This window comes from Triticum urartu, chromosome 6, assembly GCF_003073215.2.
Source record: "Triticum urartu cultivar G1812 chromosome 6, Tu2.1, whole genome shotgun sequence".
Taxonomy (NCBI): Eukaryota; Viridiplantae; Streptophyta; class Magnoliopsida; order Poales; family Poaceae; genus Triticum; species Triticum urartu.
The window spans coordinates 542,953,421-542,969,119 of record NC_053027.1 but is presented as its reverse complement, the minus strand read 5'-3'; the positions used below and the strand labels follow the sequence as shown (position 1 = coordinate 542,969,119).

Here is a 15,699-nt window from a genome sequence, read left to right as displayed (position 1 = left end):
CAAAGACAGGAGAGCACTGCAACATGTTGATGTCATTGTGAGTTCCTGGCATACCAAAGAAGGAGTGCCAAATCCAGAGGTCCTGTGTGGCCACCGCCTCAAGTACCACACTGCAACCGCTTTTGGCACCTTTGTACATCCCCTGCCAAGCAAATGGGCAATTCTTTCATTTCCAATGCATGCCGTCAATGCTTCCAAGATTCCCAGGAAATCCTCTTGTTGCATTCTGTGCTAGGATCCGAGCAGTGTCTTCCACATTGGGTGTTCTCAAGTATTGCGGTCCAAACACTGCCACCACTGCCCGACAGAACTTGTAGAAACACTCCATGCTGGTGGACTCGGCCATGCGCCCATAGTCGTCCAGTGAATCACTGGGAGCTCCATATGCAAGCATCCTCATCGCTGTCGTGCACTTCTGGATCGAGGTGAATCCAAGTTTGCTGGTGCAATCCATCTTGCAGTTGAAGTAGTTGTCGAACTCCCGGATGGAATTCACAATCCTGAGGAAGAGCTTTTGGCTCATCCGATAACGGCGCCGAAATGTTTTGTCGCCGTGAAGTGGAGCATCGGCGAAGTAGTCGGAGTAGAGCATGCAGTAGCCTTCGAGACGATGCCGGTTTTTTGCTTTCACCCGCCCCGGCGCCGAGCCACCTCGGCGCGGCTTTTCATTGCTCGCCGGCAGCTGGGCGAGGGCGGCGAGCACCATCAGATGCTCTTCTTCCTGGACGTCGGCCTTGGCTTCTTCCTCCAGCAGCACGGTGAGCGCTTCCTCGTCATCCAAGTCCATCGCCGAGGCAGGCAAATCGCCAACACCTTGCCTCCGGTGGGCGTGCACCCGCCGAACTGCCCCTCCGCGGCCGGAAACGGCGGCCGGAAACGCCCAGCTGTTGTTGGAGGGGCTGCCGCGGCGAACCTCTGCTATTTGTCCGGTGGAGAATGGCTATCTAGCGGTGAAGGGCGGCGGGCGGCGTCGGGGTATAGCTAGTGGCGGCTGAGGGAGTCCTGGATTAGGGGGTGTTCGGGTAGCCGAACTATACCTTCAGCCGGACTCCAGGACTATGAAGATACAAGATTGAAGACTTCGTCCCGTGTCCGGATGGGACTTTCCTTGGCGTTGAAGGCAAACTTGGCGATGCGGATATTCAAGATCTCCTACCATTGTAACCGACTTTGTGTAACCCTAACCCTCTCCGGTGTCTATATAAACCGGAGGGTTTCAGTCCGTAGGACAACTTCATCATACAACAATCATACCATAGGCTAGCTTCTAGGGTTTAGCCTCCTTGATCTCGTGGTAGATCTACTCTTGTACTACCCATATCATCAATATTAATCAAGCAGGACGTAGGGTTTTACCTCCATCAAGAGGGCCCGAACCTAGGTAAAACATTGTGTCCCTTGTCTCCTGTTACCATCCGCCTAGACGCACAGTTCGGGACCCCCTACCCGAGATCCGCCGGTTTTGACACCGACATTGGTGCTTTCATTGAGAGTTCCTCTGTGTCGTCGCTTTTAGGCCCAATGGCTCCTTCGATCATCAACAACGATGCAGTCCAGGGTGAGACTTTTCTCCCCGGACAGATCTTCGTCTTCGGCGGCTTCGCACTGTGGGCCAATTCGCTTGGCCACCTTGAGCAGATCGAAAGCTACGCCCCTGGCCATCAGGTCAGGTTTGGAAGCCTAAACTACACGGCTGACATCCGCGGGGACTTGATCTTCAACGGATTCGAGCCACAGCCAAGCGCGCCGCACTATCTCGATGGGCATGATATAGCTCTGCCGCCGAACAGCGCTTTGGAGGCCGCACACGCACCGGTTCCGACCATTGATTCGGAGCCTACTGCGCCGATCGAGGATCAGCGGTTGGACGCTGCCTCAGGGGCTGCGATCTCAGAGGCGATCAAGCCGAACTCCAGCCCCGCACTCTGCATGGCCCGTGACTCCGAGGAGCCGGATTCCTCTCCGAACTCCGAGTCCCCCGTGCCCCTACCGATCGAATCCGATTGGGCGCCGATAATGGAGTTCACTGCCACAGACATCTTTCAGCACTCGGCCTTCGGCGACATCCTGAATTCTCTAAAGTCTCTCTCTTTATCAGGAGAGCCCTGGCCGGACTACGGTCGACAAGGTTGGGATACGGATGACGAAGAAATTCAAAACCCACCCACCACCCACTTCGTAGCCACTGTCGACGACTTAACCGACATGCTTGACTTCGACTCCGAAGACATCGACAGCATGGACGACGATGCAGGAGACGAACAAGAACCAGCACCTGTAGGGCGCTGGAAGGCCACCTCATCATATGACATATATATGGTGGACACTCCAAAGGATGGAGATGGTGATGGAACAGCGGGGGACGATACCTCTAAGAAACAGCCCAAGCGCCGGCGTCAGCGGCGCCGCTCTAAATCCCACCAAAGCAAAAACGGTGATTCTGGCATGGGAGATAATACTACTCCGGATAGCGCCGAAGAACACCCCCTCCAGCAAGATTCAGCACAGGAGGACAGAGAAGCCAGCCCTCACGAGAGGGCGGTGGACCAAGAGGTTGAGGACGATAATTATACGCCTCCCTCAGAAGACGAGGCAAGCCTCGACGACGACGAGTTCGTCGTGCCAGAGGATCTCGCAGGCTTATGGCCACGACAAGTAGCCTCAAGAAAAAGCAACAACAACTTAGAGCTGATCAGGATTTCCTAGCTGACAGATGGACTGAAGTCCTTGCGGCCAAAGAGTATGAACTCGAACGCCCCTCCAAGAGTTACCCAAAGCGCAGGCTGCTACCCCGACTAGAGGAGGAAGCACCTACATCACCAGCGCATGACATGGCCGACCGGCCACCTCATGGCCGCGATAGAGAAGCCTCTCGGCCCTCCACTCAAGCCATGCCCCGGCACCGCGTCAAGCATACTAAGGCACGGGAAAATGCGCTCGACCTGCGCGACATACTGGAGGACAAGGTAAGGCAAACAAGATCGATCTACGGATCGCGCAGGCGCCCCACGGCACGTGACGGTGATCGTCACTCCGGATGCAATAAATCCGGCCGGGCCGAACTCAACAGACAAAGCTCTTTCGAGCTGCGTCGTGATATAGCCCAATACAGAGGCGCCGCACACCCACTATGCTTCACAGATGAAGTAATGGATCATAAAATCCCTGAGGGCTTCAAACCCGTAAACATCGAATCGTACGATGGCACAACAGATCCTGCGGTATGGATCGAGGATTATCTCCTCCATATCCACATGGCCCGCGGTGATGATCTACACACCATCAAATACCTCCCACTCAAACTTAAGGGACCGGCCCGGCATTGGCTTAATAGCTTGCCAGCAGACTCAATCGGTTCTTGGGAGGACCTGGAAGCCGCATTCCTTGACAACTTCCAGGGCACTTATGTGCGACCACCAGACGCCGATGACCTAAGCCACATAATTCAGCAGCCAGAGGAATCGGCCAGGGAATTCTGGACACGGTTCCTAACAAAGAAAAACCAGATAGTCGACTGTCCGGACACAGAGGCCTTAGCAGCCTTCAAGCATAATATCCGTGACGAGTGGCTTGCCCGGCACCTGGGACAGGAAAAGCCGAAATCTATGGCAGCCCTCACGACACTCATGACCCGCTTTTGCGCGGGAGAAGACAGCTGGCTAGCTCGCAGCAACAACTTAACCAAGAACCCTGGTAATTCGAATACCAAGGAAAAAAGTGACAGGTCGCATCGGAACAAACAAAAGCGCCGCGTTAACAGCGACAGCAACAAGGATACGGCAGTTAATGCCAGATTCCGAGGCTACAAATCCGGTCAACGGAAAAAGCCATTCAAAAGAAATACTCAGGGCCCGTCCAGTTTGGACCGAATACTCGACCGCTTGTGCCAGATACATGGCACCCCCGAAAAGCCAGCCAATCACACCAACAGGGATTGTTGGGTGTTCAAGCAGGCAGGCAAGTTAAGAGCCGAAAACAAAGACAAGGGGTTGCATAGCGACGACGAGGAGGAGCCCAGGCCGCCAAACAACAGTGGACAGAAGGGATTTCCCCCGCAAGTGCGGACGGTGAACATGATATACGCAACCCACATCCCCAAGAGGGAGCGGAAGCGTGCGTTATGGGACGTATATGCGATAGAGCCAGTCGCCCCAAAGTTCAACCCATGGTCTTCCTGCCCGATCACCTTTAATCGAAGGGACCACCCCACTAGCATCCGTCACGGCGGCTTCGCCGCATTGGTTCTAGACCCAATCATTGACGGATTTCATCTCACAAGAGTCCTCATGGACGGCGGCAGCAGCCTGAACCTGCTTTACCAGGATACAATGCGAAAAATGGGCATAGATCTCTCAAGGATCAAGCCCACCAAAACGACCTTTAAAGGCGTCATACCATGTGTAGAAGCCAACTGTACAGGCTCAGTCACACTGGAAGTGGTCTTCGGATCTCCGGATAACTTCCGAAGCAAGGAGTTAGTCTTCGACATAGTCCCGTTCCATAGTGGCTATCACACCCTGCTCGGGGGAACCGCATTCGCAAAATTCAACGCGGTACCGCACTATGCATACCTCAAGCTCAAGATTCCAGGCCCTAGAGGAGTAATCACGATCAATGGGAACACTGAACGCTCCCTCCGAACGGAGGAGCACACGGCAGCGCTCGCAGCAGAAGTACAAAGCAGCCTCTCTAGGCAGTTCTCCAGTTCGTCCTTCAAAAAGCCGAACACTGTCAAGCGCGCCCGGAGTACCCTACAACAAGACCTCCTGGCACGTTCTGAGCTAGCGTAGCAATGCGGCCCCAACCCTAGCCCTCGCGATATAGCGAAACCAGTGCTTCGCGTACATAACTATGCTCTTGAAATACCATGGGCACAGGGGAAGGGGCACTATCACGGCACGCCTGAAAAACGGCTTAAACCGCACCAGGGGCTGCCAGATTCCTTTTTTTCTTTTTTCTCTTACTCTCGGGACTCCATACTTCGGACGACCCGTTCGGCAATTAAACTGCCGCACAAACGATGCAAGATCCAGGAAAGCAGACAAGCCACGCCGCATTATGGAACTCCCAGGTGGTCTCTATTGCGAGCAGTATACCTGTTTTTTAATACAATTCCGCGGCCTGCCCTTGGCCAGGACATGTTAAATAGTCCAATTTCTTTTGCTTATCACATTATTTGTATCGTTTCGCTTTCATAGCAGCCTTTCTATAAACAATGCATAGCTTTTTGTCTATTTTTTGCATTATCCTCTTTTTATATATATGTTTATTAATAACATATTGCATCCGTACACTGTGGTACAGCAAAATACGCCAGGGGCTTCAGTACCCATCAATATGGCGTGAGAAGTCCGTACACTTTCACAAGTGCCGCACCCCGAACTTATAGCACTATATGCATCGGCTCCGAATCATGATTTGGGGCAATAGTTGGGTTTGCCCGGCTCCTATGTTTTGGTGCCTTACGTTCCGCTATATCGGCTAAGGTAGCACTAGGAGAACTACTGCGATTGTGCCCCAGTTGAGCTAGGCTGAGCACCTCAGTAGAGAAAGCTAAAACTAACTGTCATGATGAGGCGAGAGACCGGTCGCTGTTCGAGAGGTTTTTCGAGTCCTTAAAGACTTATGCCTCTTCGAGCGAGGAACCGGCTTTGTCCGGCCAAGGTGTGGATAGCGCCCCGGACTCAGTCTTCCGAATACTAGGGGCTTCGCCGAAATTTAAAATTATAGAGTTCTATGGCTAAGTGAGAGTGTTCAAGCATTATAGTCCGATTGCCTTGTTCGTTGTGCTGAGCGCCTCCCTCAACGGACCCAATCATGGGAAAAAGAGCGCTCAGGTTTATCCCGAACACTCCAGCACTAGTGGCATGGGGGCAGAAGCCGACGACTGGCCATCTCTCAATTTTTTGATAAACGGCCGCACAGAAAGTAATATTTTAAATTCAAGCATTGCTTAGCGCATATGAACAAGTTTTCAGTGCACAGGATAACACGAGCGAGTTCATTCAAAAATTACATCCTTGGTACATTCATCCGCCATAAGGCGGGCACCAGCCAGAACGTCCTTGTAATAGTTCTTGGGCTTGCGATGCTCCTTCCCCGGCGGCGGCCCGTCCCTCACAAGCTTCTCACCGTCCAGCTTACCCCAGTGCATCTTTGCACGGGCAAGGGCCCTACGGGCACCTTCGATGCAGACGGAGCGCTTGATGACCTCGAGCCTGGGACAAGCCTCCACCAGTCGCCGCACCAGTCCGAAGTAGCTCCCAGGTAGGGCCTCTCCAGGCCACAGCCGAACTATGAAGCCCTTCAGGGCCTGTTCGGCCGCCTTGTGGAGCTCGACCAGCTGCTTCAGCTGGTCGCTCAAGGGCACAGGGTGTCCGGCCTCAGCATACTGAGACCAGAACACCTTCTCCGTCGAGCTACCTTCCTCGGCTCGGTAGAATGCGGCGGCATCGGATACGCTGCGGGGAAGATCTGCGAATGCCCATGGAGAGCTCCGGATTCGGGTAAGTAACAAGTAGTTTACTTTTATATGTCTGCTTTGCATAGAGAATGCCTTACCCGCCGCTATGTTTTTCACCGCATCCAATTCCTGGAGGGCCTTCTGGGCTTCGGCCTTGGCAGATTTGGCAGTTTTAAGGGCCGCAGCAAGCTCGGGCGCTCGCATCTTCGAGTCGAGCTCCAAACTCTCATATTTTTTCATGAGAGCCTGAAGCTCTTGCTGCACCTCGCCGACCTGCGCCTCAAATTTCTCCCGCTCGGTGCGCTCTGTGGCCGCTTTCTTCTCGGCCTCGGACAGCGCCTGCTTGAGGGTCGCCACCTCAGTTGTGGCCCCTACAACAAGCAGTATACTCCTGTCATTTTTTGCAATTGCGTCTTCTTATAGGCATTTTTTCTATAAGGTATCTCTTACCTTCTTTCTCCTCGAGCTGCCGTTTGGCAAGGCCGAGCTCTTGCTCGGTCCGCTCGAGACCCTGCTTCAGGGCACCCACCTCCGCAGTCAGTGCGGCGGTGGCCAGCAGCGAAGCCTGCATACGTATATTGACTCCTTTTCAATTAGACTCATGCAATATTTAATAGATCCTCTATTCGGCTTTTCTTTTCGAACGCCAAACAGAGCATCAGGGGCTACTGTCTATGCGGTAATATTTTTACATATTTTTACTTACCTTGAAGCCTGTTAGAAGGCTAGCACAAGCTTCAGTCAGTCCGCTTTTGGCGGACCGAACCTTCTGGACCACCGTACTCATGATGGTACGGTGCTCCTCGTCGATGGAGGCGCCCTTAAGCACCTCCAGCAGATTGTCCGGCGCCTCCGGTTGGACGGAGGACGCCGGCTCAATAGGCTTGCTCCTCTTGGCAGGAGTTCGCCTGCCGCGGTCCGGAACCGTTGATGATTCCGGCGCGGTGTCCGGCTTAAAGCCGGACTTGGAGCCCTGGGGGGTCTTGTCCCCTTTACTCCTGGAGTCCGGGAGGTCGCCTCGCGGCTCCTCCTGGACCACCTCCTCTTGCCCCGGAGCTTGTCGCGACGCCACTTCGGCGTCATCCGCAGCACGGGGGGAGGCAACGGGCGGAACTGAATTCACGTCCGATGAATCCAGGGAGCCGCTCGACGACTCGTCAAGCCCGTCCTTGGGCGGGCTGCATGATTATATTCGACATTAGGGAAAGCTGTGCAACAAAAGGAATATCATGAGTTACTCTGGTATCCGAACACTTACGATTTCGCCGTACGCCTGGCCCTGTCCGGCCACTCCTCTTCGTCCTCGTCGGCGTCGGGGGCGTAGTCCGGCGGAGTGGTTTTCCTCTTCTTGGACCCTTCGGCCTCCCCTACTGGGGCGGCCTTCCTCTTCTTTCCTCCCCCCACTGGAGGGGGAGAGGTTTCTTCTTCCTCCTCCTCGTCTTCACGGGAGGAGTGCGTCTCGGACTCGTCGGACGACGAGTCCGACACCACCATATGCCGGGAACTCTTTCGAGTCCCCGTGGCCTTCTTCTTCTTGGCCTTCTTCTCTGGCACTACATAAGGTGCCGGAACTAGCAGCTTCACTAGGAGAGCAGGTGCTGGGTCTTCGGGCAAGGGAGACAGACAGTTAATCAGTCCGGACTTTGCCCGCCAATCCTGTCAAAGGTGAGGGAGTTTAGATCCCGCATAGAGTCAAACTATGAAAAAACTTAACATCCTGTAAAAGATGAAAATATCTTACCTCGCCAGCAGGACGCTGCGAGCTGAATCCGCGGTCTTCGGAGGCGGATGCGGGAGCCTCGGCGCCTTTGGTTAGCCCCTTCCAGGCATCTTCGTACGACGTGTCGAAGAGCCTTCTCAGAGTTTGGTGCTGCGCCGGGTTGAACTCCCACAAATTGAATTCCCGTTCTTGACACGGAAGGATCCGGCGGACGAGCATGACCTGGACTACGTTGACAAGCTTAAGCTGCTTGTTCACCAGGGACTGGATGCATTTTTGCACTCCGGTCACCTCTTCTTCGTCGCCCCATGACAAGCCCGTCTCCTTCCAGGACGTGAGCCGCGTAGGGGGTCCGGATCGGAATTCAGAGGCTGCGATCCACTTCGGACCGCGTGGCTCAGTGATGTAAAACCACCCTGACTGCCACCCCTTCAAGATCTCCACAAAGGAGCCCTCGAGCCATAGGACGTTGGCTATTTTGCCCGCCATGGCCCCTCCGCACTCCGCCTGGTTGCCGTGCACCACCTTTGGCTTGACGTTGAAGGTCTTGAGCCAGAGGCCGAAATGGGGGCGGATGCAGAGGAAAGCCTCGCACACGACGATAAACGCCGAGATATTGAGGATGAAGTTCGGGGCCATATCGTGGAAATCTAGGCCATAGTAGAACATGAGCCCACGGACAAATGGGTGGAGAGGAAAACCCAGTCCGCGGAAGAAGTGGGGAAGAAATACTACCCTCTCATGGGGCCTTGGGGTGGGGAGAAGCTGCCCCTCCTCAGGAAGCCGGTGCGCGATGTCTTTGGACAAGTATCCGGCCTTCCTTAGCTTTTTGACATGGCCCTCCGTGACGGAGGAGGCCATCCACTTGCCTCCCGCTCCGGACATTGTTGGAGAAGGTTGAGGTAGGAAGTGCGGGCTTGGGCGCTGGAGCTCGGGTGCGCGGAAGATGGATAGGCAAAGGAGGAAGAAGGCGTAGGTAAAAAGGTGGATCCTTATCCCCTTATATGGGCGGATGCGACTATGCGTCCCCACCAGCCTAGTAAAACTCGCTTGCCTCCCAAGCGCCATGATAAATGGCGCGGTTGGGTTACCCACGTCCGTATTGAGGAGAATCCCGTAAATAGGGGACACGATCTCTGCTTTGACAAGACGTGCCAAGGAAACCGCCTCGCTAAACACGCTGAGGTGGAAAAGTGAAAATGATTCGAACAAAGGCTTGGCCGTAGTGTGATGTCACGCTGCGGAATACGTCAGTAGATTAGATTTGTGTTAATATTATTCTCTCTGTGGCAATACGTGGAAACTTATTTTGCAGAGCCGGACACTACTCTTGGTGTTTACAAACTTTTATGAAGAATTTGGAGGAGGAACCCGCCTTGCAATGCCGAAGACAATCTGCGCGCTGGACTCGTCGTCATTAAAGCCTGGTTCAGGGGCTACTGAGGGAGTCCTGGATTAGGGGGTGTTCGGGTAGCCGAACTATACCTTCAGCCGAACTCCAGGACTATGAAGATACAAGATTGAAGACTTCGTCCCGTGTCCGGATGGGACTTTCCTTGGCGTGGAAGGCAATCTTGGTGATGCGGATATTCAAGATCTCCTACCATTGTAACCGACTTTGTGTAACCCTAACCCTCTCCGGTGTCTATATAAACCGGAGGGTTTTAGTCCGTAGGACAACTTCATCATACAACAATCATACCATAGGCTAGCTTCTAGGGTTTAGCCTCCTTGATCTCGTGGTAGATCTACTCTTGTACTTCCCATATCATCAATATTAATCAAGCAGGGCGTAGGGTTTTACTCCATCAAGAGGGCCCGAACCTGGGTAAAACATTGTGTCCCTTGTCTCCTGTTACCATCCGCCTAGACGCACAGTTCGGGACCCCCTACCCGAGATCCGCCGGTTTTGACACCGACAGCGGCCGAGGGCGCGGGGGGTGGAAGGCGGGTCAGGGAAGAAAATCTTGACTTTTCACCTGACGGTGTGGGCCAGCCGCGCTTTTCCCTTGCGCCGGAGCCCCCGATCACCCCTAGTGCGCTGGGTTCGGCCTGCGGCCGCCGAGCGGAAAAAAGGGCCGAACCGGTGCTTTTCGTCGTCCCGGGGGCGCGACTGGGGCGTTTTTTGGCACCGGCGCCGAAAAAATTGCCTGAGGGGGCCTGTTGGGGGCACGGCTGGAGATGCTCTAAGTGGTCCGTTTGGTTGTTAGCTTTCACTGTGCGGCCCGAATCGCACGGAACTTAAAGCACGTCCAGGCCAGGCCCAGGGGAAACACCCGAATCGGCAGTAACTTGCGAGCCTGACTCGTGCGAGGCAGGGGAGGGCGACGCGCTTCTCCCCTCGTGCGAGCAGGGGAGATGGTGTTGTGGAACGTAGTAATTTCAAAAAAATTCCTACGCACACGCAAGATCATGGTGATGCATAGCAACGAGAGGGGAGAGTGTCGTCCATGTACCCTTGTAGACCGTTAAGCGGAAGCGTTATAACAACGCGGTTGATGTAGTCGTACGTCTTCACGATCGACCGATCCTCAGCACCGAACGTACGACACCTCCGCGTTCCGCACACGTTTAGCTCGGTGACGTCCCGCGAACTCACGATCCAATAGAGCTCGGGGAAGAGTTTCGTCAGCACGACGGCATGGTGAAGATGTTGATGAAGCTACCGCGGCAGGGCTTCGCCTAAACACCGCTACAGTATGACCGAGATGGATTATGGTGGAGGGAGGCACCGCACACGACTGGAGAGATCTCAATGATCAACTTGTGTGTCTAGAGGTGCCCCCTGCCCCCGTATATAAAGGAGCAAGGGGGGAGAGGCGGCCGGCCAGGAGGAGGCGCGCCAGGAGGAGTCCTACTCCCACCGGGAGTAGGACTCCCTCCTTTCCTAGTTGGAATAGGAGAAGGGGGAAGGAGGAGGGAGAGAGGAAGGAAAGGGGGCCGTCGCCCCCCTTCCTTGTCCAATTCAAACTAGAGGAAGAGGGGGCGCGCGGCCTGCCCTGGCAGCCCCTCCTCTCTTCCACTAAGGCCCTTCATGGCCCATTAAACCCCCCGGGGGGGGGGGGTTCCGGTAACCCCCGGTACTCCGGTAAAATCCCGATTTCACCCGGAACACTTCCGATATCCAAATATAGTCTTCCAATATATAGATCTTTATGTCTCGACCATTTCGAGACTCCTCGTCATGTTCGTGATCTCATCCGGGACTCTGAACTACCTTCGGTAAATCAAAACATATAAACTCATAAAACCGATCGTCACATAACTTTAAGCGTGCGGACCCTACGGGTTCGAGAACTATGTAGACATGACCGAGACACGTTTCCAGTCAATAACCAATAGCGGAACCTAGATGCTCATATTGGTTCCTACATATTCTACGAAGATCTTTATCGGTTAGACCGCATAACAACATACGTTGTTCCCTTTGTCATCGGTATGTTACTTGCCCGAGATTCGATCGTCGGTATCCCATACCTAGTTCAATCTCGTTACCGGCAAGTCTCTTTACTCGTTTCGTAATACATCATCTCGCAACTAACTCATTAGTTGCAATGCTTGCAAGGCTTATGTGATTTGTATTACCGAGAGGGCCCAGAAATACCTCTCCGACAATCAGAGTGACAAATCCTAATCTTGATCTATGCCAACTCAACAAGTACCATCGTAAATACCTGTAGAGCACCTTTATCATCACCCAGTTATGTTGTGACGTTTGGTAGCACACAAAGTGTTCCTCCGGTATTCGGGAGTTGCATAATCTCATAGTCATAAGAACATGTATAAGTCATGAAGAAAGCAATAGTAGTAAACAAACGATCAAGTGCTAAGCTAACGAAATGGGTCAAGTCAATCACATCATTCTCCTAATGATGTGATCCCATTGATCAAATAACAACCCATGTCAATGGTTAGGAAACTTAACCATCTTTGATCAATGAGCTAGTCAAGTAGAGGCATACTAGTGACACTATGTTTGTCTATGTATTCACACATGTATTATGTTTCCGGTTAATACAATTCTAGCATGAATAATAAACATTTATCATGAAATAAGGAAATAAATAATAACTTTATTATTGCCTCTAGGGCATATTTCCTTCAGATGGCGTGAGCTCGCCCGCGTCGCCGAAAAATCGGCGGGAGGATTTTGGCTCACCTCGCCGAGTCCGCCCCTATTTAGCCCCTCCCTCACCGCCCCAACTCTCGCCACCATTCTCCCTCCGTTCGAGCTTTCCCGCCGACGCGCATCGGCACCGACGAGCAGGTAAGCGGCTCATCTTCATCAGCCAGCGGTCCATGTCGTCGGCACTCCTTCACCGACCGGCGTTGATCTTCCACGACCGCCCCCCTCGTCCTCAAGCTGCAGCCATGGCCTCTATGAGTTCAATCCCCTTTCTCTCTGTTCCTTCTAGCTAGATCTGAGCTACAGCTGGGGTTTGATCTAGATGCATGGTTGATTAGTGGTCTAATTTGTGAGCTGATATGGTTGATTGCTATGCTGCGGTTGCAATTTATGGTAGGGCTAGATGTTCAAGCATGTGGTAGGCTATATTAGTAGTAGAGTTTGAAGTTGAACCTTGTGCTTGTGTTGATTCATGCTTAGATCTGTGATTTGTAGCTATTGGTTGTCCATTTGTAGCATGCTATTTGTTGTAGTTGTATGTTCCTGCTCATAGATTATCCGATCTGCTTGGTAGGGTAGCGATGAAGCATGTGCTTACTATGATAGTGATGAACCATGTACATGTATGCTTCTGCTTTCATGGATTGTCCGGTATGTTATGTGCTATGCTTACTGTCAATGCGTGCTACGATTGTAGGACATGACCACGCAGACGCAAGATCTTAGTCAGGCCCTTGTCTTGTCCGACAGCTAGTTTGCTCCATCGTTTGTCAAGGACTCACAGCCTATGTCCTAGATGGCACCTGATTCAGAGGTGTTCGCCTCTGATTCCCTCTATGTGCCAGTAGTGCTCGTTGAGCCAACTACTGCTGTTGCCGCTGCTGCCGCTGCACTCAAGCTAGCAGCAGCAAAGGCAAAGAAGGATGGTAGGTCGAACAACATGAAGTGGCAGCCATTCATGTCCACGTTCATGTTGAACAAGATGTGTGAGCTCATCTCTAGTGGAGTTAGGACTGACAAGGGCTTCAAGGAGGTGCACTTGAACACCGTTGTGAAGCAGGTGTTCGAGTTCTGTGGACAAGAGGTGTCTGCCACCCAGGTGTACAACCACCTGAGGAAGTGGAGAAGTCGATGGATCCAAGTGTCCGGGCTGAGAGACCTTAGCGGTGCCTCATGGGATGCGAACACTTGCTCCATAGTTCTGGAGGCAGAGCACTACGTCGGCCATGTCGCGGTTAGCTCACAATCCTCTTCCTTTTCATACTGTCCACCATTGCCTACTCCTAATCGCAACTAACAACACTTGTGTTTCATTCTTAGGACCACCCAAGGGACGCTGAGTTCCTCAACACACCCATACAGAACTACAACCAGATGCAGCACATCTTCTCCTTCGGGCTGGCAACTGGGAAGCATGCCATGGGCTCGGGGGAGCCTCTTGGTTCTCCCATGCCAGACTTCCCTGGGACCCCGGACGTTGAGGTCCTCGATGGCCCTGACAAGCCCGCTACGAAGCCCTTCAACAAACCATTTGACCCCGTCCATGATAGGAAGAGGAAGAGAGGAGGCCTGATGGAGGAGGAGATCAATGTCTTCTGCAACATGACTGAGGCGGTGAAGGAGGTGGCAACAGCCATCAGGGAGTGAAAGCCCCTCGACGTCCACCCTGACCTGTATGGCGCTGTCATGACCCAGGGTGGCTTCAGCGACGAGGCTCTCATGGCAGCTCTCAGCCACCTGCTTGACAACAAGGCCCAGGGTGTTGGGTTCGTTGCCATGGCCGACGCTCATAGGGTGCTGTGGCTCAGGAGCTGGCTGGGCAAGCACTACTACTAGAGTAGTGCTGCCTGTGAGTGTGCATGATCCCCGACGGCGATGGCGGTGGCGACGACGACAACGATGACGATGACGACGTACATTTTGTGTAGTTAGGGCTCAAAAACTATTTCATGGTCTGTATATTTTGGTGAGGTGGTATATACTAACCCCTCACGCTGATGGTGAACTTGCGGTGGTAGGACGACACCCTCTTTTGGATGTGATGGTAGGTTAACACCAAGGTAGTGCTAGGAAGAACTTGCTATGTTGTATGATCATGCATGCTTTACTTCTCTTCTGCTCCATTGTTGTTTGTGTGCTACTTTACTTGCTACTTGTGTGCTCCATTGATTTGCTGCTTCAACTCTTGCTCTTATTCATCGCTAGGGCAAGTGGTATGTCGTGTTCGTCAGTAAGGTCTCAGGGGTTTATAGTTCATGGGAAGAGGCCAGTGAACAAGTGGCATCTTATAGCAACAACACCCATAGAGGGTTCAAGACTAGGCAGGCGGTAGAACAAGCTTACTCCGATTGGGTGCGAACGCACGGGAGCAGTGTTGACAGTCGCAAGGTTGGAGGTGTCAAGGTGGATCGTCAGTTTGGGCTGAAGCTGAAGAATTTCATCATCTTCGCCCAGTTCATCGCCATTGCTGTGCTGTGGCGTTGGTGTGCTAGGTGTGGGTAAGATCACCAACTAGGGGACAAGGTAAGCATAACATGTACGCCGTATGCAACCAAATGCCGTGTTCATGTGCCGCTCGGGTCAATGCAGGCAACCAAACAAAGTGCACTTGGGTATTACCTAATGCAGGGACACTAGATGTAGGCAACCAAACAACTGGCAGATGGCGTATTAGGGCATGTTTTTGCTCAACCAGACTGGTTTGGGAAGTGTATGCGATGCAGGCCCTGAACGGCAACCAAACACGCCCAAAAGGAATGGCTGGCTATAAACCACAGTCGACTGAGAAAATTTAAGCGGTCAATCGATTTTCAACTTCCTATCTCGACTGTTAGATCTTGATTCAACGTGCACAACTTCATCTTCAACCTTCAGGATGCATTGTTTCTGTTCAACCTTGATCTATCCCCGAGCCGTCCCCCGTCGCCCACGGCCTGCGACTACCTCGCCGCTCTGCCCTCTCCTGAATCTCCTCCCACATTGTGCTGCCATCGCCCCTTGCCATGCATCTAGCCCTGGGGATGACCGGATTTTTTCTCTGGCGACCCCCCCCCCCCCGCACCGCCGTGCTGCCTCCCCCACCCCCAACCCTAAGATAGATGGTGGGGTAGCCTGCCGGCGAGCTTCAGGCGACTAACCTGCACCTATTGTGAATGCACAAAGATAGTGTACATATTTTTGAGAAAATGCAGAGAGGTACAAACACGACGCACGAAGTGCACCATGTAGCAATCTTGTCGATAGCGTACATATTTCTGAACAACTATTTTTTTAACACATGAACAGCTACTTTCGATGGTTCCACTAATATAGGACCCTCTTAGCTGACGGGCATTCATTGTGAACAATCACACTCTCTATTTCGTATTGTGCATAATAACCTACCCAAAT

At 52.9% G+C, this 15,699-nt stretch overlaps 1 protein-coding gene across 1 annotated transcript; it reads left to right on the top strand.

Annotated features, from left to right (window-relative positions):
- Nucleotides 1-13,105: 13,105 nt before the first annotated feature.
- On the top strand, nt 13,106-14,254 carry LOC125516950. Its single transcript, XM_048682204.1, has 2 exons — nt 13,106-13,543; nt 13,630-14,254. The coding sequence occupies exons 1-2, from the start codon at nt 13,106-13,108 to the stop codon at nt 13,954-13,956; spliced, it is 765 nt and encodes a 254-aa protein (XP_048538161.1). The 3' UTR covers nt 13,957-14,254.
- The last annotated feature ends 1,445 nt before the right edge of the window (nt 14,255-15,699 follow it).